The sequence below is a fragment of the Onychomys torridus genome, chromosome 18 (genome assembly GCF_903995425.1).
Source record: "Onychomys torridus chromosome 18, mOncTor1.1, whole genome shotgun sequence".
NCBI lineage: Eukaryota > Metazoa > Chordata > Mammalia > Rodentia > Cricetidae > Onychomys > Onychomys torridus.
In genome coordinates this window covers 31,674,000-31,690,053 of record NC_050460.1, presented here as the reverse complement: position 1 = coordinate 31,690,053, position 16,054 = coordinate 31,674,000, and the positions used below count along the sequence as shown (strand labels likewise).

Genomic DNA, 16,054 nt, shown 5'->3' with positions numbered 1-16,054 from the left:
TGGTTTTGGAAATTTAACTCCCAGCAAAACCAAGCTACTCACCTCATTATCAGAGTGTCAAGAGATTTAGAAAGGGCTGAGGTCTCATAACCTCCTTCAAGGGCATGCTCCCAGTGACCTAAAGACGTCTCACCAAGTGTAATCTATTACACTTTATTACAGTGGGCCTTTCAGGGACATGTAAGGTCCATACTGTATTTCTGCACTTGTCATATATAAAGTGTCTTTGCTCAGAGCAGAAGTACCTTTGTCAGGATCAGGATCAGGGTTGTAAGACCTTAGTAACTTCTCAGGAGCTTTATGAGCTCTAGAACCAACATAGTAGGAAGGAAGGCACACCTTGATTCTAGGAGATTGAAAATTAGCCATGAAATTATATTGGTTTGTGTTTATGGAGATGATATTCATCCATTATCAAAGTCTGAGCTTTGAGCTGGGGAGGTGGCTCAGCGGTTAAGAGCATTTTTCTTGTAGTGGACCTGGATTCAGTTCTCATCACTCACATGGTAGGGTCTTCTGACTTGACACCTAGCATTATATTCTCATTGATTTGTCTCATAATGACTATGGAATCTTCTAATATTCACTATTTTCTGTGGGCCACCTTTCAGGAAGACAGTTGTAGCACAGGGAGGAATTAGGAAAGAATACGAAGGAGGATAGGATCCACTTGAGGCATTGGGAAAGAGTCATCATGATTGAGAATAACTGGTAAGGAAATGTTAGAAGCAAGAGTATCTTAGAATCCTCTATAGACTGGAGTTGAAGATACACTCCTTCTGTTCAGGATCTTGAGGACAGCAGAGATACAAATTCTGGAGAAGTTCATTTGTGGAAGACTCTACTACAGTGGAAGAGAGTATTGAAATCAGATGCTGGCTTTGTTGTTAAGGGGTATGGCACCCAAAGCACAAATGCTCTAAATGATGTCTCTATCATCAAAATAGTCTTTAAGCCAAGGTGCAGGTTAACTTCCAACTCCAGAATCTGTTTCCTAGTACTGACTGAATGTTGTGTGACATGAGGACACCTGTTATGCATGATCTGTTATTAGGGTATGGGGCTTTTGGTGGGAGGTTAGGAATCAGCACCTAATTTAACAGGTCACCAACTGTGTTGCCTTATAAGAAAGACTCTGAACTTGTACTTTACACACTAGGATAATGAGTTCGCTGTGCGGTGTATGTTACATAGAGTGTAAAACAATGTGATTCTATAAGCTGTTTTGAGATGAAATGAGAATATTTATTCAGGTGCAGGTAGCTTGCAGACCTTAAGCAGATTTCTGAAAACGGTGGGGTTTTGATGAACCGTTCATCAAGTCATTCAGCAAATGTTTCTCGGGACTCTTGCGTACAGCAGGCATTGTTCTAACCACCGATATTCATTCTCTACTGCTGTATAATAAATTATCAATACCCCAGCAGTCTTAACACCAGGATTCTATGCGGATCTATGAGTGTTGTGATAAGTTATTGGAGTTGTTTAATATTATGCTCATTTAGCATATTAAAAGTATTGGGTCTAGGGCCTATGACTTATTTAAGCACATGTTCTTGACACACTTAACAATTCTTGGCATGAGTTCCATCTCATGGAGTAGACCTTAGAGCCAATCAAAAAGTATTTGGTACTCCCATAACATTTATACCACCTTATAAAAGTTATTTTTAAGATTAATTAATTATTCTCTGTGGGAAGTGGGCGTGTGGAGGTGTGAATGTGGGTGGGGTTGTATGGAAGAGTTGGTTCTCACCTTTCACCTTGTTGAGGCATTCTGCCTTGTTTCTGCTGCACAGTATACTTCTAAGCCCAGTGGTCCTCTTTCCTCCTTGTCAGTGCTAGGATACAGGTATGTATCCCCACACACTGGGAGGGTGTTCTGCTCAATACCTTCTATCTTATTTCCTTAAGACAACATCTCTCTCTCTCACTGAGTCTGGAGCTAGGGCTGGTAGCCAGCAAACCCCAGTGATCCTCCTGTCTAGACCCACTTCCCCACTCCTGGGGTTACAGGTGCAAGTGACCATGCCCATTCAGGGAGCAGGGGTTACAGGGAAGGATGGTGGGTGTGACAGGACGGAGAATGAATGGGATCAAGATATATAATGTGAAAAACACAGAATAATACATTTTATTAATTAAAAATGAATGAATGAATAATGAGTTAGAGGTTGGCCTGGGCTAAATTGGTAGACATTATTTGTTTTTATTTGTAGACATTACTTCTATTTATTTCAGAGTCATTTATAAAGATATGAAAGACAAATCATTTATTCCATCTAAGATACAGAAAATTAAATATAAGGGAAGACATTAATGTGACGATTGACAAAACTCAAACAAGAATTACAGGTCAAGGGCTAGGATGATGACTGGCTGCATAAACATAAAGGACCTGAGTTCAAATCCTCAGAACCCATGTAGCCTGACTACAGAATAAGACCCCATCAAAACCCTTGTGTGTGTATATATGCCCGTAAGCAGGTGTGCATGTATGTATGCGCGCACACTTGTGCGCGTGTGTTTGTATGCATGTGGAGGCCAGAAGACTGTCAGATGTTGCTCCTCAGGCACCATCCACCTTTTATTTGCACGACAGTCATTCACTGCCCTGCAATTAGCTAGGTAGCCTAGACGGACTAAACGGATCTGTCTTTTCTTCACCTCCCCAGTGTTGGGATTACAAATGTGCTCACCACGCCTGACTTTTCATGTGGGTTCTGGGGATCAAACTGAAGTGCTCCTGCTTGCAAGGCAAGCATTTTATTAAGATGGCTCTCCAGCCCTGCAAATGATTTTTGTAAACTTGTAGAAAACAATTGTATTGATAATTCAGAACAAATAATTGCTAAAGAAAGCATAAAAGCCATGATAACGTCCCAGATTGACTTTGGCTGAAATTGACAGAGGAATGTATATCATTTTTCAGACTCATTTCCAAACATTGGTGCTCTGATAATAGAGCAGTCAATGGTGTCCTGCCATAGGTAAATACACATGTTAGAATCATTTAATCAGTTCCAGACACATGACAGCTGTGTTACTTCATCTTGAGATGTTAGAAATAAGGTAATATTTGTGCCTGTTAGAGTTGAACCATTTGAAAGTATTCCTTAGATGTGCCTCTGCGGTTGTCTTCAAATGTATGTTTCTGAAGGACTCATCTTTCACCTTGTTTCCTCTTTACTCATGTTGTGAACTTTTGTGAATCCCACTAACGATTGCTGGGTGCTTCTGCTGCGTTCACAGTCGGCTTTAGCGCAGGGTGTGGAAACTGTTCTGAAGGCTGTCACAGGAAAGGAAGTAGAAGCGTTGCTTAAGAGACTCTAGACAAGCTCCTGGGATTAATCCACCCAAAGCTGCAATGGGACTAAACCTTGGCAGGAAGTTTCTTTACATAAGCAGTCACCACGTGTATTCAGCTACTACCTACTTATCTCCGTCTAGATAAGGCACCTTATTGACACCCTGGAACATCTTCCCACACAGTCCTTCACAAATCACCACCCTCAACTCCTTTCTCTTCCTCTTACAGCCCCAAATCAATGTAACTATTGCCTGAGTTCCAAATAGGCCGGGGAAGCAGCTGCTGCTCTCTCTGCCGAGGCTCTCATAGCACTACCCTGCTTCCACCCCGGACTTTCTACCGCCCGCTCTTCACACTGCGGCATTACCAGAATTACCCTGCAAAACAGGGCCACACCCTGGACTTCTTTGTTTAAAACGCTGTTCTATTAGTTAACTTTTCGTGAAACAACTTAAGGTTTATAGTTGAGAGGCTGCAGTCCTGTCGTGACAGCTGGTCACTTTGCGTCAGCAGTCAGAGTGTAGTGGCTCACTTCCTCTAGCATAGCTCCACTTCCTAAAGGTCCCACAGCAATGCCACTAGGTGGGGATCAAGTGTTCAAACACATGAGCCTATGGGGGGCGGGGCACATTCAAACCACCATAGCTGTAGAGGGTGTTTCTTACATTAGAATAATATCCAAACTCCCGATTTGATCTCTCCCTGTGTCCCTTTGTTCTCTTTCTCTTCACTCTGATCTTTGCTGCCTCCTTGTTCTCCAGCTTGCCAAATGCATTCCTACCCTCTACTCTAGGTCTGTCTAAGTTTGGTGCATGTGCCCCTCCTCAGTCTCTATTCTATCCTCTGTGCCGTCCGGATTTATGTTCCTGTCACCTTGTGTTGACTGGATGGCGTTTGTCCTTTTTAGTCATGCCTACCACTTTCGAAGTATTCATTTGTGGCTTACAGAACAGATTCTTGGCTTTGTGAGAGGGAATACTGTATCTTACTCTCCTTTATACCTCTAGCATTGAGCACAAATACGTATGTATGTAAATTAATGACTCAGGTGACTATTGCAATCATTACATTTTCCTTTACTTAACTTGATAAAGTTTTAGACTAGCTTGAGTTTAATACTTAAAACACAAGAGCTGGAGCTGGAGAGTGGGCTCAGTGGTTAAGAGCACTTGTTCTTACAAAGGACCCAGGTTTGATTCTCAGCCCCACATGGGGGCTCACCACCTCCATGGGCAGCAGGCACACATGTGGTTCCCAGACATAACATGCAGGCAAAAAATTCATAAATTAATAAAATCTAAAAAAACAAAAGAAAAAACCCACATGATATGAACATCTCTTATTTTAAAGGAGCCAAAGAATGCTGTGACTGTCATCTCTAAGGAGGACAGAAAATAAGGGTAGCCCATCTGCAACTGTCTCTAGCCGCTGCCTTACAGAGAACTGTGCCTTCTCATCTCGGTATCTATAGTTTTATATCTTAGCACAGTATGATCTGAGCTTTGCTGTTTTCTTTCGTTTCTGTTTTTGCCATTTGTGTTCAACATGCATATGCACAAAAAGGAATAATCAAACGGCACAAAAGCGTTCTCCAGATTGGTAGAGCTCAGACATTTTTGGAGTTGATTACCTTGAGCTCAGTGACCTCCATTCCATTTTAAGTGTATTTCTTGTATCTCCTGGATGAAATTACATCATTTTGAAACTTGTATTCTTGTGAATTGTATGAGTATGGAAATACAACAGTCTCTGATGGATCATATCTTATATCTTCAAACAAAAATGTCAAAATCCGTTTTGAAAGTTATTTTAGTAGCATTTGTAACTTCATGGTACATAGACATGATTTTAGGTATGTAAGTACTATGTGATCCCCAATATCCGTAATATCTGACATTAATGTTGGATCATAATGTCTGAGGCTGGCCATGCAAAATCCCATTTTGTTAACAAGTTCTAGTAGCAACTCAGAAATGGCACTGAAATATTTAGGCCAGAACATCATAGATCAGTGTATTCCAAAGTCTTGATTCAGTGTTTGAATTCTTTGAAAGTTCTGCACCCAAATTCATTTTTTTTTTTGTTTAGTCCTTTGCCACTCCGTTGGAATGTAATTGTAACTTTTATCTCCATATTTATCAAGTTTGTACAGTTTTATGAACAATTTACTTACATTGTATCAAGAATCTAAGAAAGCATACTAACCTATATTGTTACCAGTTATATCAGTCAAGTAAGTTACATTATTCTGTCTTCATATATCTTTCTGTAAAAAAAAGTATTTTCATTTTTTTCCTTTTCTTTCTGCTGTGGTTTGTTTTCCTTCATTCTGTTTTGTTTGAAATAGGATTTTGCTAGATAACCAAGGCTGTGTTTGAACTCATAATCATTCTATCTCTACATTCCAAATGCTGAAATTATAGGCATTTAGAATTACAGGTACCACTCCATTTAGCTCATTTATTAGAACTCATTCATTAGTTTCTTCTAATTTCAAAGAATGTCCTGCACATTCACAGTAGAACATTATGTTCCGCTAATGGCTCTATGTTTGTGCATGTTTGTGTGTGCAGGTTATGCTTGTGCATTGAGGCCAGAGGACAGCCTTAGCTGCTGTTCCCCAGGAACCATCCACCTTGTTTTTTAAGATAAGATCTCTCATTGATCTGAAACTCATCAAGCAGACTAGACTATCTGGCTAGAGAGCCTTAGGGATCTGCTGCCATCACTGCCTCTGGGATTGCAGCCATACTCAGATATTTTTACATGGGTTTTACATCCAGCTCGTATCCTCATGCTTGCAAGGCGAGCACTTTACCAACTAAGCTATTGCCTCGTCCCAGATTCCATTTCTCTTAAAATGCTTTCTTGTGACAGAAGTCAAGCATCTGAGTATGATTTGCAGAATGAAAGAGCTGCTTCTTACTCTTTTTCTTTTTCTTTCCAGCATTTCTCTGTACCGGGGGAATTGCAGGCCCATTCGATTTGAACCACCAATGCTGGATTTCCATGAACAGTAAGTAATTTGGGATTGTAAGACTTACTTGCATTTCTCTTTTCCTTTGTTTGTATTAGCTGTGTGAGAAAGTGACATGTTCATGACTTAACAAAGCAAATGAAGTGGAAGCCCTTTGAAACTAGGAAACAAGTATCTGTTAAGAATCTGACATTATATCAACTTTGAAAGTGAAAAATACCCACACACTACAGTCTGGTTCAGAGGATCTTAGCATGAGAAGTAGCATAAGCCTTTAAGCCTCTTCTGATAAGCACTTTATTTCTGGTGTTTAAAATTTTTCTTACTGACATTTTGCATGATATGCATGCTTTTAAAGTATATGTGTCAGTACATCAACAAATAGTATGATCTCTAACCCAAATGGAAGATCAAAGCGAATGCCCCAGATTTATCTGAGCCCAGAGCTGAGTTGTTTGCCTAAACCACCCTCTGGGTCACCTCCTGCCTTAAGGACTCTTGTTTCACACATCTCAGGTACTCAGGGAGAAACAAGTGTGCACCGTATTGGGCTCTAATTCCAGGTGGGTGAGGAGGGCATCTTACGTTATAGAAGAATTTTCAGAGGCAGAAGAGCAAGCCGTACATGCAGCACCATGGATCAGTCTGCACTAGGAGAGCACATAGACTGGGATTTGGTTCTGTGTGCATGCATTTGGTAAAATATTTTACTCAGGTGTGGTCAGACTATTTTATCTTTACATTCGTGAATAATATAAGTAATTCTCTAGACTATAAGCCTATCCTAAATGAAATTTAAATACATACACATTTCTGTGGGTTTAATTATTCTCCTGTCTTTGGGAATATGGGTTATTTCTTTCTGTCTTTATGTTGCTACCATCAGCAAGATTCTAAGCAAAAAGGCCAAAGTTTGAGTTTTAAATTCTGAGATTGATAAATAGGTAGTAGTTATTAGATCATATGTTTCGTTGAATCAAAGGTTCTGAACCATCTTTACCGTGTCGTGTCCACTGCCAAAGAAACACTTTGCATGCACTCCACCTCCTCAGGCTTTTGATTGCGTCAATGTTTTAGGTCTGTCTAACTAAATAGATGAAAATTACAGTTTACTTTGTCATTGTCAAGGTTTTATTCAGCTGCTTTTGCTGTAATAAACATAATAAATAACTTTAAGTACCTTTTTCATAAGTCAAATGTATCATTTGTGTTTTCTGAAGCATGGCTGGGTATTTAGAATCACCCAAGACTCGAAGAATGCTTGACAACCCATGTTTCCTGATGAAGATATTCTTACAGAGATCATGGGTTGAAGGGGTTAGTCATGCAGAGAAAAGTGTGTGTACTTCTAGATGGAGTCTGTATTCAGAATCAGCCATTATATAAGTCAAATTGACTTCCTGTGCTATTTAGTCTTAAAGATCATAACATTCAGATAGGAAGTGAATGATTATATTGTTCTGCAAGAGGTTTAAGAACTGTTGGGATCTTAATTCTCAATAAAACTCAAGAGAAGGTAGTATCTTTCATAGGTAATTAAACAGTGAGGGATCTACTCCAATGAGTCATGCTACTGTCTCAGGGTAACGACCACTACCATACGATGCCTGCCATCCTGGGAGACATTGACCAGAGGCCGACACCTTTTTTGTGACCCCTCAGCCTCTCAGAACTAAAAGGAAATCAGTTAATTTTATATACACATATATAAGTATATATATTTATACACACACATATATTTAAATTTGTGTGTGCATGTCCCTGTGTGTCTATGTCATGTGTACCCATGGAGGCCAGAGATAGTGTCGCATCCTCTGAAACTGGATTTAGAGGTCATTGTGAGCCAACTGATGTGGGTACTGAGAACTGAACTCAGATCTTCTGGAAGAATAGGAAATATTCTTAATCACTCAGCCATCTTTCCAGCCCCTATTTACCTACTTACTATCTACCTACCTACCTAACTACCTACATACCTACCTATCTATATATCTAACTATTTATCTATCTTGTCTATCTGGTGGTTCTGGAGATCAAATCCAGGGCCTGTGCATGCTAAGTAAATATTTTACCACTGTATTTTGTGTATGTGTGCATGTAGGCCAGGATTTCTATTCTTTATGAACCTTACAGTCTATGATATTCTGTTATAGCAGCACAAAACGTACTAAGATGCAGTGATAAAACTGCAAGCACAGAGTTCTTACTTTAGTTACAGAGGATATCACAATCTTCTTTTAAATGAAAAATATTTAGTGAAAAGGTATATATTTGATGTTTACCAGTATGCTTAATTATTTTTTAAATAAGCGCTTTAGTTTCTCTAATAAAATTATCTTTGAGTGTGTTCTTGGAGAAGGTAAGCGTAGACTAATGAACTCCATGCTAACACTGTGGCAAAAGTAATGTTTGATAATCTATGAGACATGGAGATGAAAATGAAGATTAGTTTGCAGCACCAAATTTTAGTCTAAATCAGTGAAAATTCCAGTTTAAAAAATCAGTAGCTGCTCTTGAGACATTTTCAAAACTTATGTCTAGTTACATTCTGTTCCATTTGTTGTTTTGGTTTTTAATTTGCATGTATATGTGTGTATTGTATATGTGTCTTTCACGTATGTGGCTAGAGATTGCTGTCAGAGGTCAACATTGGGTGTCTTTGTCCATTACTTTTTGACATTATTTTAGGCAGGGTTGTCACTGAATCTGGAGCTTGCCAGTTCAGCGAGCCTGCTGGTCAGCAAGGCCTTAAGATTACAGAGGTGTGCTAGCACTCCTGCCCTCTCACATAGGTACTGGGGATCTGAACTAAGTTCCCCTTATTTTGGCGGCAAGAGAGGTACTGACTGAACCTTCTCCCCAGCCATTCATTTGTCTGTTGAGGGTGCTTGTAAATTACATTTTGAATTAAAGAAATTTTCAGTTATAGAAAAATACCTGAACTGAAACTAAAAATTCTTTTCCAATTTATTTGTCTCTCAATTCTTTAATTAATGCCCCACCTTCAGAATAGATGTTGGGATAAAGTTAAGCAAGATTCTGAAATGGTGATTTTGGGGGATTTTTTTTTCCTTTTCTTTTTGAATCATATATGTTTTTGGAAGTGGATGGAGCCTCTTGCTTCCATTTCCCTAAAACATGCAGTTGCACATAAAAGTATTCAGGGGGCTGAAGCAGAATCAATTCAAGGCCAGCCTGGAATATAAACTGAAACCCCATTACAAAAAGCCAGAGTAGTGAGGCCGTTTAGCATGTAGGTTGCGGCATTTTATACACATCCCCTCAAAATTCATATGTTGATCTGTAAAAGCTTGTGAAGCTTGGTAATCATTGTAAAACTGGAATTTTGTTTATTGTCACGTGGTACATGGCCATTGTAATAAACTAAAAACAATTTGTGAAATGCTACCACAGTCTGACCACTTAGAACTTCTACATTTGAACTGTTATCTTTTATGTCCTTCTGTGCAGTCTTATTTATTTGTTTGTTTGTTTGTTTGTTTGTTTAAAGCATCTGTCTCGCATGTATGCCTGCATGCCAGAAGAGGGGCATCAGAGCCCTTTATAGATGGTTGTGAGCCACCATGTGGTTGTTGGGAATTGAACCCTGGTCTTCTGGAAGAGCAGCCAGTGTTCTTAACCTCTGAGTCATCTCTGCAGCCCCACATTTACATTTATTGTCACAAAAACATAACCACATTTTAAAAATATACTATCTGTTAACTTGCTTTTCAACTTAATATATAGTGAACTTTTCTGTGTCTTATTTTTGTGGTATTCGAGAACATCAAATTACATGGGTTTATTTGTTGAGTTCATTTGCTGTTTTTAATTGTTTGCATATTTTGTTTGTGATCAGTGCAGAAATTAGTGTGTTATACAATGTGACTCTTCCCTCAAGAGAAAGTTTTAATGAAAGGACATACAGACTATTAAAGTTAACCTTTAATAACCTTTGTGGCTAGAGAAGAATTTGGTGTCTGAACTAGAGGCAGCTGGTGGGAATAGTAAACTCATCGACTGGAAAAGGAACAGATGGGTTTTCTTGTTGAGACTGACGCTGGTTATAGAGAAACTTTGTGAGCTTACTGAAGGTCTGTGGGAAGACAGAACTTCAGCAGAGCACAGACAAGGCAGGTAACACAGGGAGGAGACTGTCAGAAGCCCAGGAAAGGAACTGAAATGGGACCAGCAATCTCCTGTGCTGCTCCAAAAGCAGAGACGGGAACAAAAAGACAGTGTTTGCGTCCTCCAGCCCACTACATGCTGAAACTTTATCTAGAATATGATGGAATGGGAAAGTGAAGTCTTTGCAAAGAGTGTAGGCTGAGGGAGGACCTAGTCCTCATGAACAGGATGCTCTTATAGCTGCCCTGCCCTGTGTACCAGGCAAGTGTATAGCAAGGAGACATCATCTGTGACCCACAGAGGATCCCACCAGAACTGGATATGCTGGCACTCTGCTCAGATTTCCTGGCACTGGAACTGTGAGAAAGACATTCCTGGCGGTCATAATCCACCAAATGTATGGCATTTTGTTAAAACATTGTTTTACCATTATTTTAAACATAGCTGTGCACAGTCTAAGAACATTAAATGGAATGTGCTTCATTATTTATTACACAGAGGTAGAATTGGGGTTACAGAAGGTATTTTGTGGGCAGATGGGGAAACGTACATAGTGGAGTTCATTTGGAGAATCAAAACCTGCTGGGGATCTTAAATGTGTGTGCTTAAGTATATGTTTAGCAATTTGTGTGGGCGTATGAGAGGCTTGGCTTACATGATTGTGGGTGCTGGTTATGCACTCATTGAAGAGGATGGTAAACAGCTGGAATGTGAGGCAGGCTGCTGATCTTTTCCAGGCAGGCAGTAGATCTTGAGCTAGGGAGAGCAATTGAAAGTCCAGTTGGTGGAGGAAAAGGCCTAAACTGTCCATGGCAGGACTTCCAGGTGATTAGCAGACCACCTAGAATGAAGTCCCTTTTGACCTAAGTTGATCTGCAGAATGGCTCCTGGAAGCACCTGCATTCATTAGTATTTCAATAGCTTGGGGAAGGTATGTATACTACAGAGGAGTTGCTGGCTCTCTTTCCGTCTCCAACTCTAGGAGAGACTCTAGGAGTGTCTGTAGTGTCTTCAGCTCTCACAAATGAGAAATGTCCTAGAAAGGAATTCTGAGGACTGTAATTTAGTCCAGCCTGGGTGTTAGCATCCAGCTACTGCATGGATAGAGACATCAAGATTCTAAATTTAGTGCTCTTGTCTCTAAAACCGGCAGGTCTCATGGTTGAAATACTGTGTTTGGCAGTTTTAGAGTACAGGCTCTTTTGAGAGTCAAACTTAGCTTCATGACATGAAACTGAGAGTATGTTTTCACTACAGAAAGCTATTCCTAAGTGGCTCAGGAAGTAACCAGTTGCTAAAGGAAATCAAATGTGTGAGTCCACATCCTTTTTCAGAGTTACATGTTTTTCCCCACTCTCAGAAACATAAACCTTGTAAGTTAATTGAAATTCTTCCTGCATTGATCAATTTTATTTCTGCCTCCAGACATTCCTGCTTTTCTTAAATGGGTACTAAGTGGGGATCAGAACCTACCGTAGAAACGCTCCCAGAGCTTCTTCCTGTCTCCTGTAGACACCTACCCCCACCCACACATACTGGCACTTGCTTCTGTTTTTGTTAATACATGTCCAGTTTTTTTCTATTGTTCAACCCTTAGGGAAAGTGACCATGTCCTTGGCTCAGGAGCAAATTCCACTTAAGTTGGTTATAACATTCCCATTTGTCTTAGTTTGGGTTTTTATTGCTGTGAAGAGACACCATGACCACAGCAACTCTTACAAAGTAAACATTTCATTGAGGGTGGCTAGCTTACAGTTTCAGAGGTTCAGTCCATTTATGAGCAATGAAGGGGCCATGGTGGCATGCAAGCAGATGTGGTGCTGGAGCTGAGAGTGCTGCATCTTGCAGGCAACAGGAAGTTGACTGACTGTCACAATAAGGAAAGCTTGAGCAAAAGAGACCTCAAGCCCTCCCCCACAGTGACAACTTCCAACAGAAGGTGTGGCCCAGATTGAAGGTGTGTCCTCCAGCTTCAAGGTCTGAATTAAAGGCCTGTGTCATCTAGCTTCCTCCTCCAAGACCCACTTCCTTCAACAAGGACACACCTCCTAATAGTGCCACTCCCTGTGAGTTTATGGGGCCCAAATACATTCAAATTACCACACCATTCTTGTTTGGGGTCACTTCACAGGTAGATGTGACCCAGTGTAGCTAGGAGTATGAGGACTGGTTTAAGGGAGTTCTGGGGAAGGATTTCTTCTCTTTTTTCCTCCGCTGTTAAATATATGACAGAAGCGCCTCTCTTCCGTGTAGATATCGTATTGGCACCAGGGGTGCTGTGGCAACCATCCTGTCATCAGTGAGGAGTGCTGGTCAGAGGATAAAGCCAGGGCACTTGGCCCTACAGTAGAAAACTGGGAAGGCCCGGGCTCTTGGTAGCTCACTAACCCAGCACTGCCATGTTGGCCTGGGCCTTCGTTAGCAGTGCTGGTTTTGTCTACTTGGTACTTTGCAGAATGCATGGCACTCTTCCGCCTGCTCCTCCTTCCTCTGCCTGCAGCCTTGTGAGCACACGACCTACACATCCACCCTATCTCGAGCCTTCCCTCTGTCATGCCTCGGGCTCAAGCACTGAGGCATCTGGGTTGCTTCCTTTCCCCTGGAGCACTCAGACCTCTCCCTGCCCCCATCCGTGAGTAGAAAGGTTTCTACCAAACCTATGTATGCTTCCATATGAACCTCACTGATAGCTGCCTCCTCTGGACTAGGCCCTGTCATTTCAGACTAAGACTATTGCTACCTCTAGAGCATTTTCTGGTTTTTGATCCATGGTGTCAGCAAATTATAATGTTGAAATTTGATAATGAGGCCAGGGAGATGGCACTTACTGCCAAGCCTGATAACCTAAGTTCAATCTATGCTATCCACATGGTGGAAGGAGAGAACAGACTCCCAAAAGTTGTCCTCTGATCTCCATACTCATGCCCCCACCCAGATAGATAGATAAATAAGTAAGTGTAATTAATTTTTTTAATTTGATCATATTATTATCCTCCCCCTCAAAAAAATCCTGGTACCTTATGATGAATGGCAAATTTCTTACATTTCTTACACTACATATGTAGAAAGCTGCAGACAATTTCTTGAAGTCAGTGTGGTCTTTCTAACTCCGGGCATGTTATACATTCCTCGAAAATCTCCCCCTTTTGTTTTTTAAATTTTTTATTTTAAAATTTAAACTTTTAGGAGTGTGTGTGTGTGTGTGTGTGTGTGTGTGTGTGTGTACACATGCACATGAATGCAGGTGCCCATGGAGTTCAAAGACTTCAGATCCCTCCCTGGACCTGGAGTTAACAGGTTGTGAGCTGCTTGGCATTGGGTGCTAGTGACCGAACTCTAGTCCTAGTCCTCTGGAAGTAGTAAGTGCTCTTAACCATTGAGCAATCTCTCTAGCCGCCTAAAAGCAAGTTTCTTACATCTAAACCTTTCTTACATACAAAAAGGCAGAACAAATGATAATTAAGCACTAAACAGGTTTAGCAGCTATTGATTTTTTTTTACATTTTATGTGTCCATGTGTGCGTGTGTGTGGGAGTTTAGGTCAAAGGACAACTTGTGGAGATTTGATTCTCTCCTTCCACCATGAGAGTGTGAGAATCCTTTCACCTTATTTTTTTTTTGAGACAAGGATTCTGTCACTGAACCTAACGCCCACCCATTCAGCGAGACAGCTGGCCAGAAAACCTCAGATGTCCTTCCGCTCTCTATCTCTTAGTGCCAGCTGGGATTATATAGGCCCAGCTTCTTATGTGGGCTCTGGGATCCAAACTCAGGTCCTCAGGCTTGAATGGCAAGTGCTTTACCAACTGTCAGCCACCTTCCCAGACCCTTGTCGTTTTTGAGCCCTCTGAAAGCAGCAGGCACTGTGATGATTCAGTCATAGTTCTGAAGCTGTCCAGCATTTCCATGTATAAGGGCACTCTACAAAATCAGCTAAGTACAGAATAAAGCACCTCTGCTTCAGTCAGTGCTCTAATTGATTGTAAATGAGAAAATGCTAGCTGAAAAATGAGACTGATTGAGCCGCCACCACAGACAGGCAGATCCATATTATCTAATGCTGCCAGGACTCCTGTGTTTCTCTCCTTTTCTCATCACCAATGCCTGTCTCTAAAAGGATGAGAAAAGCCCTGCTGACTGCGTCCATCCCTGTCTTCTGTAGCCACCTTCCACTGGGAGACATAGCTTCTGTTTCTCAGTCTACAATACCTAAGGACAGAGCAGTGCTCACCCCGCTAGATTCCTTTTCCAGTCCCTCAAGCAGCTAGACAAGAGGCCTGTGTCTGTGGACATACGCTAGGAGCCGTTCTTAAGTTTGTCCGGATCTCATCAAGAGAGAGATCATGTATTGGGCAGCTGTTCCTTTTGAAGACCACCATAGACGTTTGGCTTCTCACATCCCTGAGACCAGTTTAGTAGAGTTCAGCCCTGTTGTGCAAAACAAGCCTTCACAGCTGGCACGTACCGTTTCCATGGTGTCTTCCTAGCCACACAGAGGTGGGATAGATCACCACCTAAAACTTGGTTTGAATATCAAGACTGCTGATGTCAGTACATACACCCCCCAAGAGGATATGAAAAGTTCATCATAGAGATAGTTATTTGATTTAGGATGGGATTATTATATATACTGTACACACACACACACACACTTTTCTTTTTGTCCATGAAACTAATAGTCTCTGGCTGGTGGACTTTGGCCTTTTGGCTAAATGGAAAAAATAATTTATTTTTGTATTTTAAAAAGCAACATCATACAACTTTTTAGCCTTTAAAAGAGTTCTTTAAAACAGATATGGGCAAATGAGAAGGTGGTATTGAAATCATAAGAACACACCCTAGAACTCACTTTGCTCAAACAAACAAAAAACCCAAGAATAACTGTTTAGTCTAAAAAAAAAAACATGGAAGTGATTGTATAAAAAATGATATTAATCACTTGTATTTAATCCTAATGTAACCCAAATACCATTTTCACAATGAAATTAGGGAGTGAGGTAATGTGCTGATGAACAGTTGATACAGTTACATGATCTTTTTTACCCATCCCAGAGATTGTATACATAATGGCTACTCTCATGACATTCAGTACTATGTGCTCAGACAGGAATACACACTGACCTACCTGTGAAAGGGGTCGCGGGAAGTATATCATAAGGAGCACAGTATCACTTCTGAAGCTGAAACTTTTCATGAGTGAGTGCTGCATTCTGGTTTTCATTTTTTTCACAACACTCACCAAATTGTGGTTTATGTTGTAATAATCTCTGTATGGTTCTCTCTTAACCTATGCCAGTTTAAATGTCATTGATTTGAAAATGTAATTAGTAAACTATGCTGGATAGTTTTATGTCAACTTGACCCAAGCTGAAGTCATCTGAGAGGAGGGAACCTCAATTAAGAAAATGACTCCACAAGATCAGGCTGTAGGCAAGCCTGTGAGGCATTTTCTTAATTGGTAATTGATAGGGGAAGGCCCAGCTCATTGTAGGTGGTGCCATCCCTGGGCGGTTGGTCCTGGCTTTTATAAGAAAGCAAGCTGAGCAAGCCATGTGAGCAAGCCAGTAAGCAGCACTCCTCTGTGGCCTCTGTGTCAGCTCCTGCCTCCAGGTTCCTGCCCTGTGTGAGTTCCTGCCCTG

At 40.9% G+C, this 16,054-nt stretch overlaps 1 protein-coding gene across 1 annotated transcript in view; it reads left to right on the top strand.

Moving 5' to 3' along the window:
- Positions 1-16,054, top strand: part of Tmem131 (transmembrane protein 131) — a 166,096-nt gene that overhangs the window by 58,409 nt on the left and 91,633 nt on the right. Inside the window, 1 exon segment of the mRNA XM_036167547.1 lies at positions 6,258-6,326. Coding sequence (XP_036023440.1) covers positions 6,258-6,326 — 69 coding nt within the window.